Source organism: Lemur catta, chromosome 5 (genome assembly GCF_020740605.2).
Source record: "Lemur catta isolate mLemCat1 chromosome 5, mLemCat1.pri, whole genome shotgun sequence".
NCBI classification, from domain to species: domain Eukaryota; kingdom Metazoa; phylum Chordata; class Mammalia; order Primates; family Lemuridae; genus Lemur; species Lemur catta.
Genome location: NC_059132.1, coordinates 100432284 through 100450366, shown reverse-complemented (window position 1 = coordinate 100450366; position 18083 = coordinate 100432284). Strand labels below are relative to the sequence as shown.

The following is an 18083-nucleotide window of genomic DNA, read 5'->3' as shown; positions in this document are numbered from 1 at the left end:
TAAATGTGCATGTGGGTTGATAGCAACCCTGATTCTAAGAAAAATAAAAATGGCAAGGTTTGGGCCTCAGTTTCTTTAGGATGTCGGGGCAGGGGGTGCACGCACGTATATTTAGGGAACATGGCAGGAGAAGAGGAGCAACTTTATACAAACAGGACATTTCAAAAGTCTTAATAAAACTGTATTATTAAATTAGGGAGACTTTTCATGTTTTATTTTATTTTTCAGAAGAGGACTGTCAGAAGGATATAGAAAGCACAGTTTTGCTGTGAAAAGCAAAGATCCTTTACCTACACATTTTACAAGAAATGTGCAGAAAGCCATTAATCAATATACCTGGTAAGAATTAACCTATTAAATGCTTCTAATTTAAAAATCACAAAATGCTCATAACATATGTGGGAAACAAAATCAGTGATTGGCTGTGAATCTCTAAAAGTAAAACGCGGTTTTATTTTTAACCTCGTGAAAATGTGACACTGCAAAAATATTTTAAAATTAGTGTACTGTGAAATTAACAAACGTATTTAACAAAAGAAAGAGAAAGTGGGCTCAGAGAAATGATGCCACTTACCAGTATAAGCTCTTCCCAGTAAATGTTATTTCTGTTGTTTGCGTCCATCCCTGCAGTGAGTCGTCACCGTTCTCTTCCAGTGGAAGCCACACGCCCACAGAAGCCCCCAACTCCTGGTCTGGGTCTGCCACACACAGCTCTACGCCTGGCTTGTCTACGGAGAGGAGCTCAGTTTATTCTTGGAGAGATGATGTATGTCTCAGAATATTTTGGATAATCTTGTAATTACAATTTACAGTGAAGAATTGCTTCCTTATGTTCGAAAAGTCTTTTTACCAATTATAAAAACATTACCTGTTTTACCAATTGTAACAACATTACCTATTACATAGCAACATATACAGACATATAAAAGCATTTACATGTTACATGTAAAAATATTAGAATAGCGAAATATAGAGAAAAAGAACAATCAATCATAATCTCATAATGCGGTCTCAGCTGTAGATAGTTTTGTTTTTTCCACCCTCCAACCCTCCCCCATAACACATTCCACATGATTTGTATGGTGTCTATGGCTGGAAATTCAGGACAAACACTGATAGACAATGAAGAACTTGAATAAAACTGTGAAATGCCACCATGATGAGAGCATTTCCCCCCAATATCCTAAGTCAGATATTTCACCTCTACTGTCTAACCCTGGCGGAAGCTATTAACTTGGACTTTGGTTTTGTTCTTTGTGATAGTGGGAATCTCACTGGGTGAGCTTGCAGTCTGCAGCCCCAGCTTTGGGTAGGAACTGCAGACTCTGCAGTCTCCTGCCTCTTCCTCCCCTCACATGTCTCTGCGAGTCCTTGGACACAGCCTTTTGGGAAGCCCAACTGGCTCCAGCGCTTTGGATGTTCTGTTTTACCTCCTGTGTGTGGTTTTTTTGTTTTGTTTTGTTTTGTTTTGTTTTTTTGCTTTCTTTAAAAGCAGTTCCATACTCCCCCCAGCACATCTAAATCTCCTTCCCTATACAGCTGTGCAGGGCTGATTCTCAAAAGAGCAGTAATGGGAGGGGCGTTGGGTTGGGGAGTCTGGAAGGAAGTCAGCTCAGAATGGTTCAGGGGACTTTTCAAACAGGCAAACATGTGACTCCCTCACTTAGGATCAGCTGCTCCCTCCCCACCCTCCCACCCACTCACCGCCACCCTCTCTGCACCCTTTCCACATGGCTGTGCCCATGGGGACAAGGCTGAGAGCTGTTGCTTTAGACTTTCCAAATTCTAGGAATTTTTTAGTACAGAATTTCATGGAATTACCTGGGACAGTCATATAACTTCCATTTATAGAATGTAAAATACTCTAAATCCTACAATTGCTTTCGTTTTAATTTTTAAAAAATTATTTACCTTTCGATGGGAAATATTTGCAAAAGCAACAAAATGCAAAAGATCGATAAATGAAAGTGAGCCTTCTCCCATGGCCCAGCCACCCAGTCCCTTCCTAGTAGACAACTATTTTTATTAGTTTTCTTCTTCTTTGCATTTTAAAAGAAATAATTCATCTCCCCTGTAATCTGGAAATCTAGTTTATTATTAATTTGAGAGAAGAACGAACACAGAAAACAGTGAATAGTAGTCTGTGAAAATCAACCTGGATTGACCATTTGGGGTCAAGTATGTCAGACTGAACATGTGCTTTGTTGCTGTGAGTTGCGAATTAGATCTCAGATTCACATACTTTAGAAAACATGGCTGGGACTCTTGTCCTGGAGCCAACCTGTGTAGTGTTGGTTCTTTCGATTACAATAGTGTTTCCATTCTCCTTGTTGGCTGTGAGAGCTCTAGGAGTGTTACCTCCCAACCAAGCCCAGCTAGGAAGGCGGAAAGGTTTTCTCATCTACAGCTCACTGTAGCCACAGTGCAAGAATCTCAAGGTCAGAGGGAAAATTAATATTCTGGCCTCACTTTAATAAGTACACTTATTAAGATAAGTAAGGATTTTTTTAATTTTTTCTGTTCATCAATTAAAAGCAGGTTAATGGCCCTTTCTATGAGCATAATTTCCTTTTCTGTGGTATCATCAGAAAAAAAAATAGCTAATATTTTAAAGACATGCTTAGGTGTGTCAGGCACAACTGTATATGTGACATATGACTGTGCATGTGTGTGCATAGATATGTAGGGTGTGTGTATGTCTATCTGTATTGATGTCTGTGTCAATATGAATACCTACACCTTTAATTGTATCTATGTAAAATCTTGTAACTCCCGTGATAGGAATTATCTCTATTGGACAATTACGGAGGCTGAGGCTCAGAATGAGATACGTTATACTTTATCTGAAAAATAAAAACTGGAGCACTAATATGTCTGACTGCAAAGCCCACATTCTTTTTCCCATATTGTACTCCATTCTTTATAATGGGTTAATATAAATTTATAAATATCATTGATTGCGAAGCCCATGTTTCCGTAACTTTTAGTGTTACAACTCAGTGTGTATTTCTGTTTCAGGAATTTGACAAAGCCAATGCACAGAAAGTGCAGCAGTTATTCTGGGAGGTCGAGGAAATGTTGTTTGAAGGGAAAGTAAGCCCCCAGACACAGAATCTACTGGATGAATGCAGTGAGTGGACAAGAAGGTCCCTCCATCTGAGGTAGGGGTCTTGTTCATAGGATTCTCTGGACTGGGTTTTTGAACTGCCCACTCCTGACTTGGTTTAGTGCAATCCATACATTTGACTGGAAGCACTTACCCAGTGGAAATATTATCCAGAATGCAGTCATGTGCTGAGAAATCATGCCCTTCTTTTTAGTGTCTGAGAAACTGTTGAGACGTTCCAATACTCAAGTGCCTTTTCGTTTGTGAGAAGCAAATCTAGCTCAGAAAGACGTTACGTATGTAACAAATGCAAGGATGGTAGAAGTCATTTTTTACCTTCACATTCAATAGTACGTGCATGTGTCTGCCTCATCGAGAGAGCTGTGTGAGGGATGCAGGCGGGCAGGGATTGTTTGCTGAACGACTGGATAGGTGACTCTTTCCCTCTCACCCCATTTCTTATGTGGGGCGATCATTTATTGCATTTTATGTCAATGATGGAGACTGCAGATTGGGTATGAAGGGAAGCTTTTCTTCCTTCAGTCACTCAGCCAGTCTACGTAGGAGAAAGTTTATCCCAGTTATCTGAAAGTTCCTCTAGATTATGTTTGGGGACAATAAATTAGAACACTCACGTAAATTCGGATGGATTTTCTGGTTAGCTCGACTAGATACCTTTTAAAAAAATCTTGACTAAGTTGATATTTGTTTTTCTTTTCTATCCTTCATAAGCCGCCTGCCTTAAAGAATGTGCTGTGTGCACTAGATATTAATCGTGGCTGCTTACTTTGCAAGGATGATGCGCTTACCAAAACTCAGGAGCTCAGACTTATTCCTGACACCGTTATTTTACACAGTTAAGATAAAAATGAAGGAGGGAAGGTGGAAAAAGGGCGTAAGGTACATAAGCCAAGTGTGCATACTCATGTGTATTTATTCATTGTGTACATGCTAGTGAACATTTATAGAGAGTGTTGCCTGAGGCACCTGAGTCTGAGAGACATGTGCTATATCTGAGCCGCTCATCAGCCCTGCAAGACAACCCTTATTATTTTATCTTGCATATGAAAGACAAGCAAACGCATCAGTGGCTTGGGGAGCCTGAGAACTTGGCCTCAAGACCCAGTCAGTGGCAAGAACAGCCTGGCTGCTCTCTCAAGCTCTCTGGGAGCCGCAGTTCCTTTGTGTCACCAGGACGCTCCCCTTGTGCCTATACTTAGCTTATCACGTCACACAGGTGCCTTCAAAATTGTTATTGTGTCCTACCTTTGAGATCTCAAAACGTTTTTCCCTTGTCTAATCAGAGATGTTAGTAGCTTCTTATTTTTTCTTTACCTTGCAGAGTACTAGGAAGGCAGCTGATGCCACCGGCCGAGGAAGGGTTCCGGCACTTCCAGGGCCAGGCGCCCAATGCCGCGGGCCACAAACGCTTACGTGATGCCTGTGAACACAGCAGCAGTGTCAGAGAGTATGTTCGCATAAGTGACTCTCAGAAAGTGTTTTTAACTGTGTTTTAGTGGTGCTGTTTCATGTTTATCTCAGCCATTAGCCTTGGCTCCGCCAAATTTGGAAGTTTAGATTTCAGTGAAGGGCAGGTACAGAGACTTTTTTTCACAAGATGCTTCTGATTCCAAATTGATGAGATGTGTAAATCCGTGTATGTGTGTGTGTGTATATGTGTGTAAAGTATATATGGAATACACACATGCGCACATACAAGGTAGTTAACATCAACTTTCTTTGATCCCAAAGGCACTGTGAAAGGTGGAGGCAGAATCAGAAACTGCCTGATTGTGATGGATCCTAAGCCTCCAGGCAGTAGCAACAGAAGAAATAAAACTCTATCTTGTTTTCTTTTGCTCACTCACAGATTTTGATATGTCTCTTTATGCCATTCATACGTATTGGAGACTGTGCTCAGACATCCTTTCATTATAGCCAAAGAGGATACAAACTCATAGAATAGTGTAGGCTTTTAAGAAGACCTTAAAATTTTTAATCGATGCCTATATTCAAATGTTTTGAAGGATATGAGCTTTGTCAAATGTAATATTTAATGATTTTTTAGTTTCGGATTCTGTACTTTATGGATAATTTAAAGATGCACCATGATTATGCAAGCATTGCATTTTTGATGTTCTACACACTGCCATGTGGAATCTGTTTGTTTTTTCCCCCATAGGTTGTGCATCTCTGGCTCCCACATAGTCCCGGCAGCACTCTCAGCCTCTGCCCTGCCAGGCCGCGATGGCACAGGGGTTGCTGACCTAAGGGCATGTCCATCCCTGGAAGAAGAGGTTTATGAGGCAGATGGAAAGATTGAAGAGTATTTTGCTTTTGATAGAAAAGAGGAGTAAATAGAATTTTATTTGACATTGACTTCATTGCATAATAGTCATTTATTTGACATTTATTTTTTATTATATGGTCATTTAGTGTTTTGTATATTCTTTACTTGTCTGAAAGATTTCTATTCTTTAGAGAGTAATGTACTCCCCAAAATTTTTAGATTCCTAGCAGGGAGTATACGTATATGCAAGAGCAGTGTGTCCCTTTCTTCTTGACGACACAGCACAGACAGAGAACAAGAATTATGTCCTGCATGCAGTGAAAGTAGGCAAGGCTACTAGTGGCCCTCATGCCCAGGGGCTCCGGGTATTCTATACATAGCTGCCCGAAAGGGTGAAGGGGAAGTTCTAGTCTCTGCACTAAATACACATTTTATTTTTAAGAAAGCCTACAAATATTGTATGTGCCTCATGATCAAAAATTGGTACGTTAAAAAATAACACTGTTGAAACAAGTCTTAACAAATTTAAGAAGATTGAGGTCATATCAAGCATCTTTTCTGACCACAATGGTATAAAACTAGAAATCAATAACAGAAAGAAAACTGGAAAACTAGCAAATATGTATAAATTAAACAACACACTGAACAACCAGAAGGTCAAAGAAGAAATCAAAAGGGAAATTTAAAAAAAATCTTGAGACAGATGAAGATGGAAACACAATAATCCAGACCCAAAACTGTGGGATGCAGAGAAGAGGTTCTAAGAGGGGAGCTCACAGCATTAAATGCCTACACTAAGAAACAAGAAAGATCTCAAATAAACAGCCTAAGTTTGCACCTGAAGGAATGAGGAAAAGAACAAACCAAGCCCAAAGTTAGTAGAAGAAAGGAAATAACAAAGATCAGAACAGAAATAGATGAAATAGAGACTAGATAAAACCAATAGGACAGATCAATGAAACTAAGAGTTGGGGTTTTTTTTTGTTTGTTTGTTTTTGTTCCCCTAGTTTTATTAAGGTATAATTGCCAATAAAAATTGTATATATTAAAAAAAACCCAGCCAGGCATGGTGGCTCCATCTGAGGCAGGAGGATCGTATGAGGGAGCGAGACCCCATCTCTACAAAAAGATAGAAAGATCAGCTGGTGGTTGTAGTCCCAGCTACTCGGGAGGCTGAGGCAGGAGGATCACTCAGAGTCCAGGTATTTGAGGTTGCAGTGAGCTATGATGACACCACTGCACACTAGCCCGGGCAACAGAGTGAGATCCTGTCTCATAAAATAAAAAACTCCCCCTAAAACCAGTGTGCTACTTAAAAAAGAATGAATGTTTTCAATATATGTATAAATGTACCTAACATAAGCATGCATGATAGATAGAATTATTTTAACTCTAACCATTGATCCTTTTAGTAATTAGAATGGGTTTTTTTCCTTAGTGATGATGAATGTCTTGAACAAAAGCCAGCTCACCACAGCAGGAAATCGCAGAAACACGGACTTCCTCCTGTTTCCCCTCATGACTGTATTAAAGATGCGGTGGCAGCAGAAGTGTTTGATCATGTCTGGAAAAATGTGGTAGAAATTTTGGAAGAGCTGATTAGAAAAAACTGGGAAACTACGCTCACAGGTACTTACTTGTAGAATTTGGGGTAATATGAAAAAAACAAGACTCCTCTTCCTCAGCTCTGTGCTCTCCCACCCTGGCTTGGCCATACCTAGAACATGATTAAGGTGAGAAGAGAAGTGGGCTCTCTACCTTTATTCACAAATGATTTTTAATCACTTCAAAAAGGATGTTGTTGTTTTAGGGCTATAAAAATAACGCATGTGCACCCTGAAAAAAACACAGAAACGCATAAGAAAAAAGCCAGAAGTTGCTCTTTTTATTGTGGTTAAAAAGAACTTACCTAACAGATCCCTAATAGTGAGATACTTGTTTTTAGTTGGTCATGACATTATTTGTAAAGTAAAATGTAAGCATAGCCAATCCAATAATCACTTTATCTTTATTTCAACTTACAGATGTTTTCTAAACTACTTAAAATGGAGCAGAAACAAATCATAGAAATATCAGCTGTGGACAATAGCGGCTAGTTTTAAGTAATTAATTTGTACAATAAGGCAATAATCATATTAATTTAAATTCTGTTTTTCCAGCCAAAGGGATCAGTTGGGCTTTTATAAAATACTGAGAATCTTTACTGACCCATCATATAATCTCTGTTTTCCTACATACACCACTGAAATGATAGTCACATCAACCAATCGCTCCATGGGGGTCTCTCCTTTCTATAGTAATATTCTTTTACCAGTGGCCATAGCATGGACTCAGGGTGACTCAAAAGCAAATACTCTTTTTGAAGAGTTAATTTTAAGTATTTGTATTAGACAATCTTATGTTTCTTATAATTCTTCTCATAATTCTTCTGTTGACACAGAAGGAAAAAAACAGAAAGAAAAATTGAAAGTAGCTGAAAACAAATCTCCACATGCGCTCATTTCCCGTTTCCCCGCTGATATATCAAGTGTTCCCCCGTCCAGAAGTTCTGAAACCCGCAGCATACCTCTGGCTTCCCATCTTAATCCACCCCAGGTAGGTGCTTTTACTCTCTGCTCTCGCATCTTCAGTCTTTATGTCTCTCACGTCAGTGTGGCATGAGTGCCATTCCATTAAATTCTAGTGTCAAGGTATTTGGATCATTTGTCAATAAGACTAAAATGCAATATGATTATTTCATGAAGTTTAATGGAATCACCACCTTCTTTAATGCAGCAGGGACATGCAGGCACTGCATTGAAATGTGGAGCTGTTTTCTGTATTTTGGGAGGGAGTAAGAGTAAAGTAATCTGTCCAAGGTCAGCACCCAGGAAACAATTAGAACCAGGTTTTCCCCCAGCCTGTCTCTCTTGACTCTGGGGGACCTAGGAGCCCTGAGGCCTTTCCCTCTCTTGCCCTCAGCCTCTCTGCCTTCCGCACCCTGGAGGGCCCAGAGGCGGATACATACACGATAAGCAGCTCAGTTCCCTGCCTCCAGCTCCTGGGAGCTCAGAGCACCGGTAGGATGAGGCTCCGCCCTGCTGTCCTCTGGCTGCCTGTCTGGGTTGGTGGCATCCCTCTCGGTGCAGCTGTTCTCTCCAGGGGCCGGGAGCCTCTCCCTCACTGCTCCCGCCTCAGGCCTAGTGTGCTAAATGCCCCCACTGTCACAAGTAATTCCTTGTTAATGTCTCATGCCACACCTTTATAACATATAGTCCCTTCATTAACTTTTCCTCGTACTAGCCAGTTGGAGTGTGCCATTTGCCTCCTGCTGATTCCTGATAAACATCGGGGATTGGAATGGCACTGGATATTTTTTAATTTTAATTTTAATTTTTTACTTTTCTCAGATTCATCGCTTCTCTAACAATTTTTATAATGATTTGAACGGTGTGATGACAATTCAAGCAAAGCCACTTCAGCAGAGACCTACCTATTTTGCAGATAGGACACAGTACGTATAACAGACAATTTCCCAGCCTCTTCCCTGGGCTGGAAACGGTCGAGCACCGACGACTCTGGGGGACATGAGCTAACGAAGACGCTGTTTAATCCCACGCTCCAAGGTGCCTGTGCCCCAACAAAAACAGAGTCTTCTAATATCGACCATAAAACAGTTGCTGTTGTATATTAGGATGGGAGATGAGGAAAGGGGAATGTAGCTGTGAGATTCTTAATCTTGTGGGCTTTACTATTTGATTACTAACAATGATGATTCTTCATTGAAATAGAAGTGGAAACGACAGTCTGTGCGTTCATGCCACATACTTAGGAGCATGTTGCGTGTGCCGGGCACTGCTCTAGACAGGGCCCAGGAAAGCACACAGCCGCGTTCCCTGTTCTCGGGGCACATACCCCGGGGTAAAGCACTGGTTCCCGCCCCCAGGAACTCACAGGAGGAGAAAGCCCTGGGCGGAGGGGCCAACGCTCTTGCCTCCGCCAGGCCCCTGCTGGGACGCATCTCGGACACGCGGGGATTACAGACTTCTGCAAAGAAAACGCCGGTGCACAGGAGGCTGCCTTCTCTTGCTTCAGATTCACAGAGAATAAAAACCCCCAACGTGTACAGTGATGAGGTTCTCAGGGGAACAAAACTGTAAGTCTTGTTTCTCTCGTGGTAAACTAGAAGTCACATGGGACAGAGACACTTGTCGAGTTGGGTGTATCAATTATTCCAGACAGAACAACTTCTATGAAATCTTACGTAGACACTTCTCTAATGAGTTCATTAATTTGAATATTTAAGATTAATTTTGTTCCGGTGGTATACGCAGTTGTGTACTAGAATACAAATCAGTCCGTGTAACTAGCATAGGCAGCTAGGTGAGATGAAAGTGATTATGAGGTGATCTTGGTTGGGTTTCAGTGGCCTCATCTGTAAAACCAATTATTAATTAATGCTTTTAAATTACATAATTAATACTTCTTTATGGGGAGGTTAAATAAAATAACATATAGAAAATGCTATAAAAATTATACACACACACACACACGTATACACCTGTCAGTTTTTACTTATCTTTAACTATGGATTTCACTCTACGTGAGGAGTTTCAGAAAAGCTTTTGGTCTTAGGGAGTCACATCAAATCGTGGCCTAATTAGAAAGATACTTGTCTATTCCTTGATCTTAGGGTTCCAAAGGAGCTTTCCAGGTAAATTCAGTGTCGGGCAATACTTATGTTAATAATAATAGCTAGTGTTTATGGGTTGCTTTCTCTCTTACCGGCACCAGGTAAATGAATTACATTTATTATCTTATTTATTCCCTACCACAAACCTTTTGAGTCTGTACTCATATTATTCCAAATCTAAAATGAAGAAACAGGCTGAAAGAAGGTGAATAACTTGCCAAAGATCTTCCCCCCGGGGGGTGGCAGAGCCAGGTGTACATACAGTGCTGTCTGGCTTTGGAGGCCACTGCTGGGCCACGATGCCATAGACTGTCCGCAGCAAGGGTGGGAGTTATTGGAGGGGCTGAGGCCCTGCAGGAGTTGGAGGAGTGAGCGGCTGCCAGCACTTATCTGGTAACAGAACTTTTTCAAGATGCATTCTAGCACCACTCTCAGCTTTTTGTGTTTCTTTCACAGTTTGGGACTGGTATTTTCAGCTGTATTTGGGTCTCTTCTGTTAATTCTTTGGGGATCCGTCTCTCTTATCCACTTTGCACACCTTCCTGGTCCTGTGCCCAGGTCACCAGCTCTCTGCTCTCCCTCCCAGCCTGCCTGGGCTCCACTGTTGGACTTTCATCAACAACCATTTCTGTTTCCTAATTGAAATAAATTCAGATGTCTCCGGTTGTACGTTCCCTCCATGTTCTGGCCCCTGCTCTCTGCAGACCAGTGTTTTTCAGCTTTTTCTTTTTTCACTATTGCCATACTAATGAGCCCTTTTAGGCTACTTTTCCTAATTGCGCCTCACCCATGGAATTTTACTTCCACAGGTAGACTGTTTATCTGTATGTATAGTTGTGCTTTATACAGAAGAGTAAGGTTTTTTGCCCCCGAGGAACCAATGTTTGCCCCGTTGAGGGGGATACCACCCTCTTTGATTGTGCACACCTATTTCCCATGGCTTCTCTGCATCCGCCTTCATTCTGGACACCGTATCTTCCCTCTGACCCATGAACACACTCGCTCTGTGTCTCCTTACTTTCATGATTTTGTTCATGTGCCGGCTTTCGCTTTTATTGAAACATTTTTCCCCTAGTTATCAAAATGCTGTAAGTTCACCATGGAACATCAGGACAATACCACAAATAGGAGTGGAAATCAAAGATTCCCTGTATGCCCATCACTTAAAAATGAAGAAACGACAGCTGTTGGTAAATTTCCTATTGATTTTGTGCAGGATTATATTTTTTCTTTTCTTTCCATTGTCTTTCTTTTTAACACTAGGTTTATCCTACTATTGGATCATGTAGCACTCTTTCATGATTTTTCCACTTAACATTATATCATTCCTATTTTTCATGTTATCAAATATTTTTGAAGGCATACTTTTAATGACTACGAAATAATCATGTGAGGCCAGGCGTGGTGGCTCACACCTGTAATCCTAGCACTCTGGGAGGCCGAGGCGGGAGGATTGCTTGAGCTCAGGAGATGGAGACCAGCCTGAGCAACAGTGAGACCTCATCTCTACCAAAAAAGTAGAAAAAAATAGTTATGTGTGGCAGCATGCACCTGTAGTCCCAACTACTCGGGAGGCTGAGGCAAGGGGATCATTTGGCCCAGGAGTTTGAGGTTGCAGCGAGCTATGATGACACCACTGCACTCTAGCCAGGGCCACAGAGCAAGACTTTGTCTCAAAAAAAAAAAAAGAAAAGAAAAGAAAAGTTGTAGGTGTATGATAATTTATTAAGTTTTTCCATATTACTGAAACTTTTCAGTTTTTTTCTGTATTTTCATTATTGTAATATGCAGTGAGCATCATTTTATATAAATCTTAAGAACATCTTTAAATTGTTTCCTAGTGGTGCAGTCCTAGAAGTAAACTTACCAGGTTAAAGGTTATGGATATTTTTAAGGTTCTTGAAATATTTTTCCAGAGTGCTTCCCACAATGGTTGTACCAATTTGGAGCCCCACTGGCAATACATGAGACTGTCTGTTTCCCTGTAGCCCACTAAACTTTGGATATTATGTGTATTTTAAAGCTTGACAGTTTTATAGATCAAAAATTATCATATTGCATCTTTCATAACATTATTGGCAATGAATAAATGAATTAGAGTCTGTCTTTATTCTTGTGCAAGAACCAACTTAATTTTTGAAGATTAATATCTGGTAGGGGCCGGGCGTGGTGGCTCACGCCTATAATCCTAGCACTCTGGGAGGCCAAGGCGGGTGGATCGCTCAAGGTCAGGAGTTCGAGACCAGCCTGAACAAGAGCAAGACCCCGTCTCTACTAAAAATGGAAATAAATTATCTTGCCAACTAAAAATATATATAGAAAAAATTAGCCAGGCATGGTGGCGCATGCCTGTAGTCCCAGCTACCTGGGAGGCTGAGGCAGTAGGATCGCTTAAGCCCAGGAGTTTGAGGTTGCTGTGAGCTAGGCTGACACCACGGCACTCACTCTAGCCCAGGCAACAAAGCGAGACTCTGTCTCAAAAAAAAAAAAAAAAAATGTAGGTAAAACTGAGATCTTCACAATATTTAGTTTTCCCATCAAAGAACATTTTTTTGCCTCTATTTTCATATCTCCTTTTTAGGATTTTTTGTAGTTTTCCTGATCCAGGACCTGTACGTTTATAATTAATTGTATCCTTCATTAATCGCTCTATTCCCTAAATTTTTGCAGTACTTATATTCAGAATCGTATGCCACAGCCCTTTATTATATGCTGGGCTGCCTTGTTCCCTAATTAGTTATATTTTCATCTTGTTTTCAACAACTTGTTAGCTCCCGAAGAGGAGCTAAATAGAACTTTGATTCTTTCTGAGCTCTGCACAGTTTCTAGCAGAGAGGAACACTCAGCCCTCCCAGGCTGACAGTTGCTGCCAGACAAGGACTTGAGCGTGGCTGGAGCTGTGGTCCTTACTTCTGGTTTGTCTTCCCGAAACTTAGCTTATTGTACTGGAGTATTCTTTTTGGAAGGCGGATTGTGAGGAATAGCTCAGACTGGGAGCTTCTTGATAAGGTCTGTCCCCCTCTCTGTGCATCTGGGTGTTCAGTGACATGTTGTTGTGTTTACAGGCAAACTGGCATAGAACACATGTCTTTCCCGCCAGCTCAAACCTCACGCAGCAGGTTACCCCCGATAGGCTCAGACACCGGGGAGCGGAACACGGCAGTTCCTGGATCCCGCCCTGTTTCTGTAAGAGAGATTCCATTATACTTAAGTGCACCATTTAGATAGTCTGTTGGAAAACAAATGAGCAAAAATAATCTTGGCACTTCCAAGCGAAATCAGTAACATAAGAGAATGATCTGATTAGCTATCTTCAAAGTGTCTCCATAATCTGCTTGTAGAAAGTAAATGGCTTGTGAGAATTTATAGAGGGTGAAAGGGTTCCTTCACCATTTTGTGAAATAAAAACATGGCATGAACTAAATCAGAAAGTCCAGGTATCAAAGAAATATCTGATAGGATGGTATAGCGAAGAAAAGAGCATGAGGTTAGGGCAGGTCAGGAGACAGGCAGGTCCGTGTTTGGGTCCTGCCACTCAAATTTTCTATAGGATTTGATACAAGTCACTGTAATCTCCCTGAGCCTTAGGGAGGCTCCCCTATAAAAGGGGAATAATGATTCCTACCCCACTAAAAATTTGTGTAAGGATTAAATGAACTCTTATATGTTAAGTAATACCTGGCATGAAATTAAGAGCTTAGTAAATTATTACCCTAATCATTTTTATTAGGCCTCATTTTTACAGCTAACATTGCCATGTTTATTGCAATGTAGAGGCAGTATCTTTGCTCAACTCAGCCTGCAATCGCAAAACGTTTGGGGAAGTTATGCTGCTAGCAGTGTGTATAACCAGGTTTCCCCCAGATTTACAATGACCCCTCACTTCACTCTGACGCAAGTAACTTGTCTCTATTTTATAAAACACAGAAGGACTCCAGTTGTAGGAACATAAAGGGTGTAGAGAGAGAAAAACCCACTGAGGCAAGGTTTTCTCTTTTATTCTTTGTGCCACCTAGAGCACAGCAATGGAACCCATTCCTAGAAGGCAAGAGTGGCAGAGCTTTAGTGTTTAACCTTAGAATGAAGTAATAAAGGAAGGCAAACATCACATTAAAGTCTGATGCTTCACAAATGCTGAATTATATCTCTATTACAATTTAATGATAGTAATTCTATATGGTTATGGTTTTTGATCCATATTTGTTTTGACACTACCATTTTATCAGGTTTAACAATGCTGTTACATAATTAAAATACATTTTAACAGATATTTATCCTTAGTAGACCTGATACTTAGCAATATCTAAATAAAATTTTTCAGATGAGTGAATGAATGAGTGAATGATTGAAGCAGATGTAGATTTTCTTTTGTCTTTTTAAGGATTGCATTTATTTTAAACAAGAACATATCATCCTTCATTTAGTACAGAGGAAGGCATCCACAAAGCCGTGTGTTAAGTGCAATGCCTAACAGTATAGAACTGTCGCCTCTTAGAGAAAGAACTGTAACTCTGGAACAGCTTTCAAGGCCCAGCACAACCCATACATTCCGGGTAGGTTCTCTGTTAACCGTAACTTTGATTTTTCAAAATAATTTGAAAAAATAAAACTCACTCCTCGTTTTGTTTTCCTCCCAACAGTTAGATACACCTCAAAAAGGTTCGTTGACGCCAATGGAATTTGCTGGTCACACAGGGACAGGTCAAAGTATTTTGACAGGTCAGCTTTTTTTCACGTATAAATAAAATGACGTACCCTGTGAGATTTCAAGTTTCAGAAAGTGAAATGGAAGATTATCTACCTTGATAAGCCTATTTTGACCACGTAGGAGGAAATAGCCACTGTTCGTTGGTCTATGGCCTGACCTCAGAAACTTCTATCAAAGACCAAAGCTGCACAAACAAGCACTTATCTGCTGTTTGATCACGAAGGGCAAAGTGCCCAGATGCTCTTAATTAACTGGTGCCCTCACTCTCAAAAAATAAAAATAAAAACAGGAAAATGCTGTCTTAGGAGAAGTCACTATCTTTCTCTGCTACAGAGTTTTCATGCTTCTAAATGAAACCCTAATCTTAGATTCTCTTTGAAGGTGTCATAATAAAAATGCTTGGGAAAGTTAATATAAATTTGCAAATTATTTTGTAACATGGAGTTTTACAGATGAATTCATATTCTCAGCCTAGTATGTTATTTGAAGAATAAAGTTCTAGCGTGAATCCAGGCCAGTGATGTTTTAATTTTCGAAACTGTTACCAACATTTTTTTTTTCAAGGAGGCAGCATAGCATCATTGTGAGGTACGCTGCTCTGGACTCTGATGTCGGGTTTTTATCACAGCTCTGCCACCCACTAGCTGTGCAACCTAAGGAGTGTCCCAACCTCTCTGGGCCTCAGGTTTTTTTTTTGTTTGTTTGTTTTATAATAGGCAGGGTAGATAAAATAAATATTGGAAATCTATGTAAAGGACCCAGCTAGTTGCCAGGCATACGTTGCTCAGAAATTACGAACCATTTGTATTATAGATAATCTGAAATGTCAAGGATAGTTTATTGTTTTAAGGGAAATTTTTAATATATTGTAATTCCAAAAATAAGTTTTGTGGAATTTAAGCATCGCATCACACAGATTTAGCTGTCATTCTCATCACAGCAGTTCTTTCTCTGAAGGGCAGTCATGCTACATTATCAGGTATTGCTTTTAACATAGCTGTAGATAGTCAGGGAAAGTAGGCGGCCAAGTTTGTTATTAATCAATAATGATGTATCGTATCAAGTGCTCACTCTGGGCCAAGTTCCGTGCTAAAGGCTGGGATTCAAAACCAATGTTTTGGTGTGTGCCTCAAGGACCATCCAGCTCACCATTCAGGTGGGTAAAGAGGTCAGAGGCCTCCTGAAGGAGGTGACCCTCACGTGGGTCGTGGGTCGTGAGTGAGCAGGGAGTGGGGGCTGACAGATGCGACTCCGTGGATGGCCAGTAGTTGGTGATGCTCAAAGAGGGAACTGGAGGAATTTTGATGAGCTCAGTTTTGGGGACGTTGACTATAGCTTACCAGATGGAGATGTCTAATTAGCATTTTGGGCATGCAGAGGTACAGGTGGGGGCAGAAAACCAGGCTCTGAGTTTGTTTTAAATCTGCATGCGATCTTTCCCCAAATCCTAAGTCAGCATGTTCTCTTATCAGTAACTTTGAGACCGCTATTATCATTGATGGTCAGAGGCCGTTTGTATTTCTGTAGACGTAACCGAGGCTCTATAAGGGAGACGTATCTATATTTCTGAGGATTTATTTTGTTTTTCTCTGATAAGCAGGTATGTGGCGTCCCTGCTACCTTTGCTTCCAGGTCAGAAATCACCTCCCTGGGAGCTGTTAACTTATCAGCTTTTCATTTCTTCTGTGGTAGAAAATTAAAAAATGAAGAAACTGAGAGGGTACCCCACTAGTGGGAAGGGTCTCCTGAAGTGCTGGCATTGCCTCTGCCTCCGTGAAGTAGCAGAGCTGCTGCAGCTCCCTACCCAGCGTCCTGGACCTTAAGGACTGACCTCTGCATAGAAGGCTCTCGCAAAGCCCCCAGCTCTGGGAGAACTCATGGCCAGCACCTAGGCTTGGTTTGGCTAGGACTCCAAATGACACTTTTTATATATAACTATTTCCTGGCTCATGCAAAAGTGACATTAAAATAAAGTATTTTTTTTTTATCAAAAGTATCTTCATGGAAGGTACAAAACAATCCTTTTGAGAAGTTGTTGAATTTTTAAGGTTTTACTAAAAACTACGTTTTGGTTGGTGTTTCAGGTTCACAGTATCTGCCTAAATCTTTTCAGAGGACAACTTTGGCTTCAAGGAAGAGATTCCAAGTGGCATCTTGAAATTACTTCACCAAAACTACAGCATTTACTGGAGCATTCAAAGCCTCGGAACACTATTTATCACTTGAAAAATGGATGAACAAGTATTATTCTATTTATCTGTTTGTCTGACAGTGGGAGATGTTAGACTGAGAGACATACAAACAAATAAATTACTTAATTTTGAACACTTTGCCTTGTAAAGAGAATGAAATGAAAACTCACTGCACTTCTTTACTGGAAGCATCCTCGAGGTTCTAAAGAATGTTAGAGCTGTGCTCAGATGACCTTACCATGTATTTATAATTCATCATTTTATCAATGATACACAAACATAATTAGTGTGTGCCTGTATTCACATACTAGTTAACATATAAGAGCAAATTATCTATGAATACGCCATTTGTACCTTTGTACCTTGACATATTTTTTAGTCTCATTCTATTAGTAATTCCATCAAAATCCCAGTCATTAATAGATGTTACTCGGTTCTTTAAAAATAATAAAGTTATATTGGAGACAATATGTCAGACTGAGTAAGATTCGGATTGTTCTAATCATTATGCTGACTTTCTCATACCTTTTTAAAAAGTGCTTTCGTCATGAACCTCTTTGAGAAATGTCAGTGGCTAATTCTCCCAGGTCAATTTTTTTTACTATTATGGTTCTCGTTTTCAAACTCAGGTAGCCCACGTAAAAGTACTCCACATTTATTGATTTTTAGAGCTGAACATAAACATATTTAAAATCTATTGCATACGAGGTCATGTTTATTGTTGACATTGAAGTGCTCTTCTGTTGGAGGGGGCTTTGCGTCAGCAAGGGCTTTGTCCTTCCTCAGACGTCACCTCTGCAGTGAAGCCGTCCCACGGCCCTCCCTCTCCTCACACTCTGTCCACCTGCCCTGCTTTGTTTTTCTTCAGAGCGTTTGTCCCCATCTGACATGATCAGCAAGGCTCTAGGTTTATTTTTCTTGTATCCCTCCCTCCACTGTTTTCCTTTATAATGACTTAAGTCCTTAGACACATTTTCATATTCTCAGATCTCAAATCAGCAGAATGTCTTCTCCTCTATGAGATAATTATGTGATCAGTCTAATTTTATTAATCCAAAATGAAGCTTTATATATATAAACTTAGACATAATCATTATATACATATACACACATAT

The 18083-nt window shown here is 40.4% G+C and overlaps 1 protein-coding gene across 5 annotated transcripts in view; it reads left to right on the top strand.

Annotated features, from left to right (window-relative positions):
- The window catches only part of FAM149A (family with sequence similarity 149 member A), a 38339-nt gene extending 21236 nt beyond the window's left edge, over positions 1–17103 (top strand). For 3 of the 5 annotated variants that reach the window (XM_045552353.1, XM_045552356.1, XM_045552358.1), the window contains exons 2-14: positions 229–339; positions 631–766; positions 3019–3161; positions 4449–4574; positions 5289–5459; positions 6835–7025; positions 7837–7991; positions 8786–8889; positions 9322–9531; positions 13134–13254; positions 14493–14621; positions 14709–14787; positions 16861–17103. In XM_045552353.1, the coding sequence (XP_045408309.1) occupies positions 229–339; positions 631–766; positions 3019–3161; positions 4449–4574; positions 5289–5459; positions 6835–7025; positions 7837–7991; positions 8786–8889; positions 9322–9531; positions 13134–13254; positions 14493–14621; positions 14709–14787; positions 16861–16934 (1750 nt within the window). In that variant the 3' untranslated portion in view covers positions 16935–17103. The remainder of the gene's footprint in view (positions 1–228; positions 340–630; positions 767–3018; positions 3162–4448; positions 4575–5288; positions 5460–6834; positions 7026–7836; positions 7992–8785; positions 8890–9321; positions 9532–13133; positions 13255–14492; positions 14622–14708; positions 14788–16860) is intronic. The other 2 variants (XM_045552354.1, XM_045552355.1) reach the window with 2 other exon arrangements.
- The last annotated feature ends 980 nt before the right edge of the window (positions 17104–18083 follow it).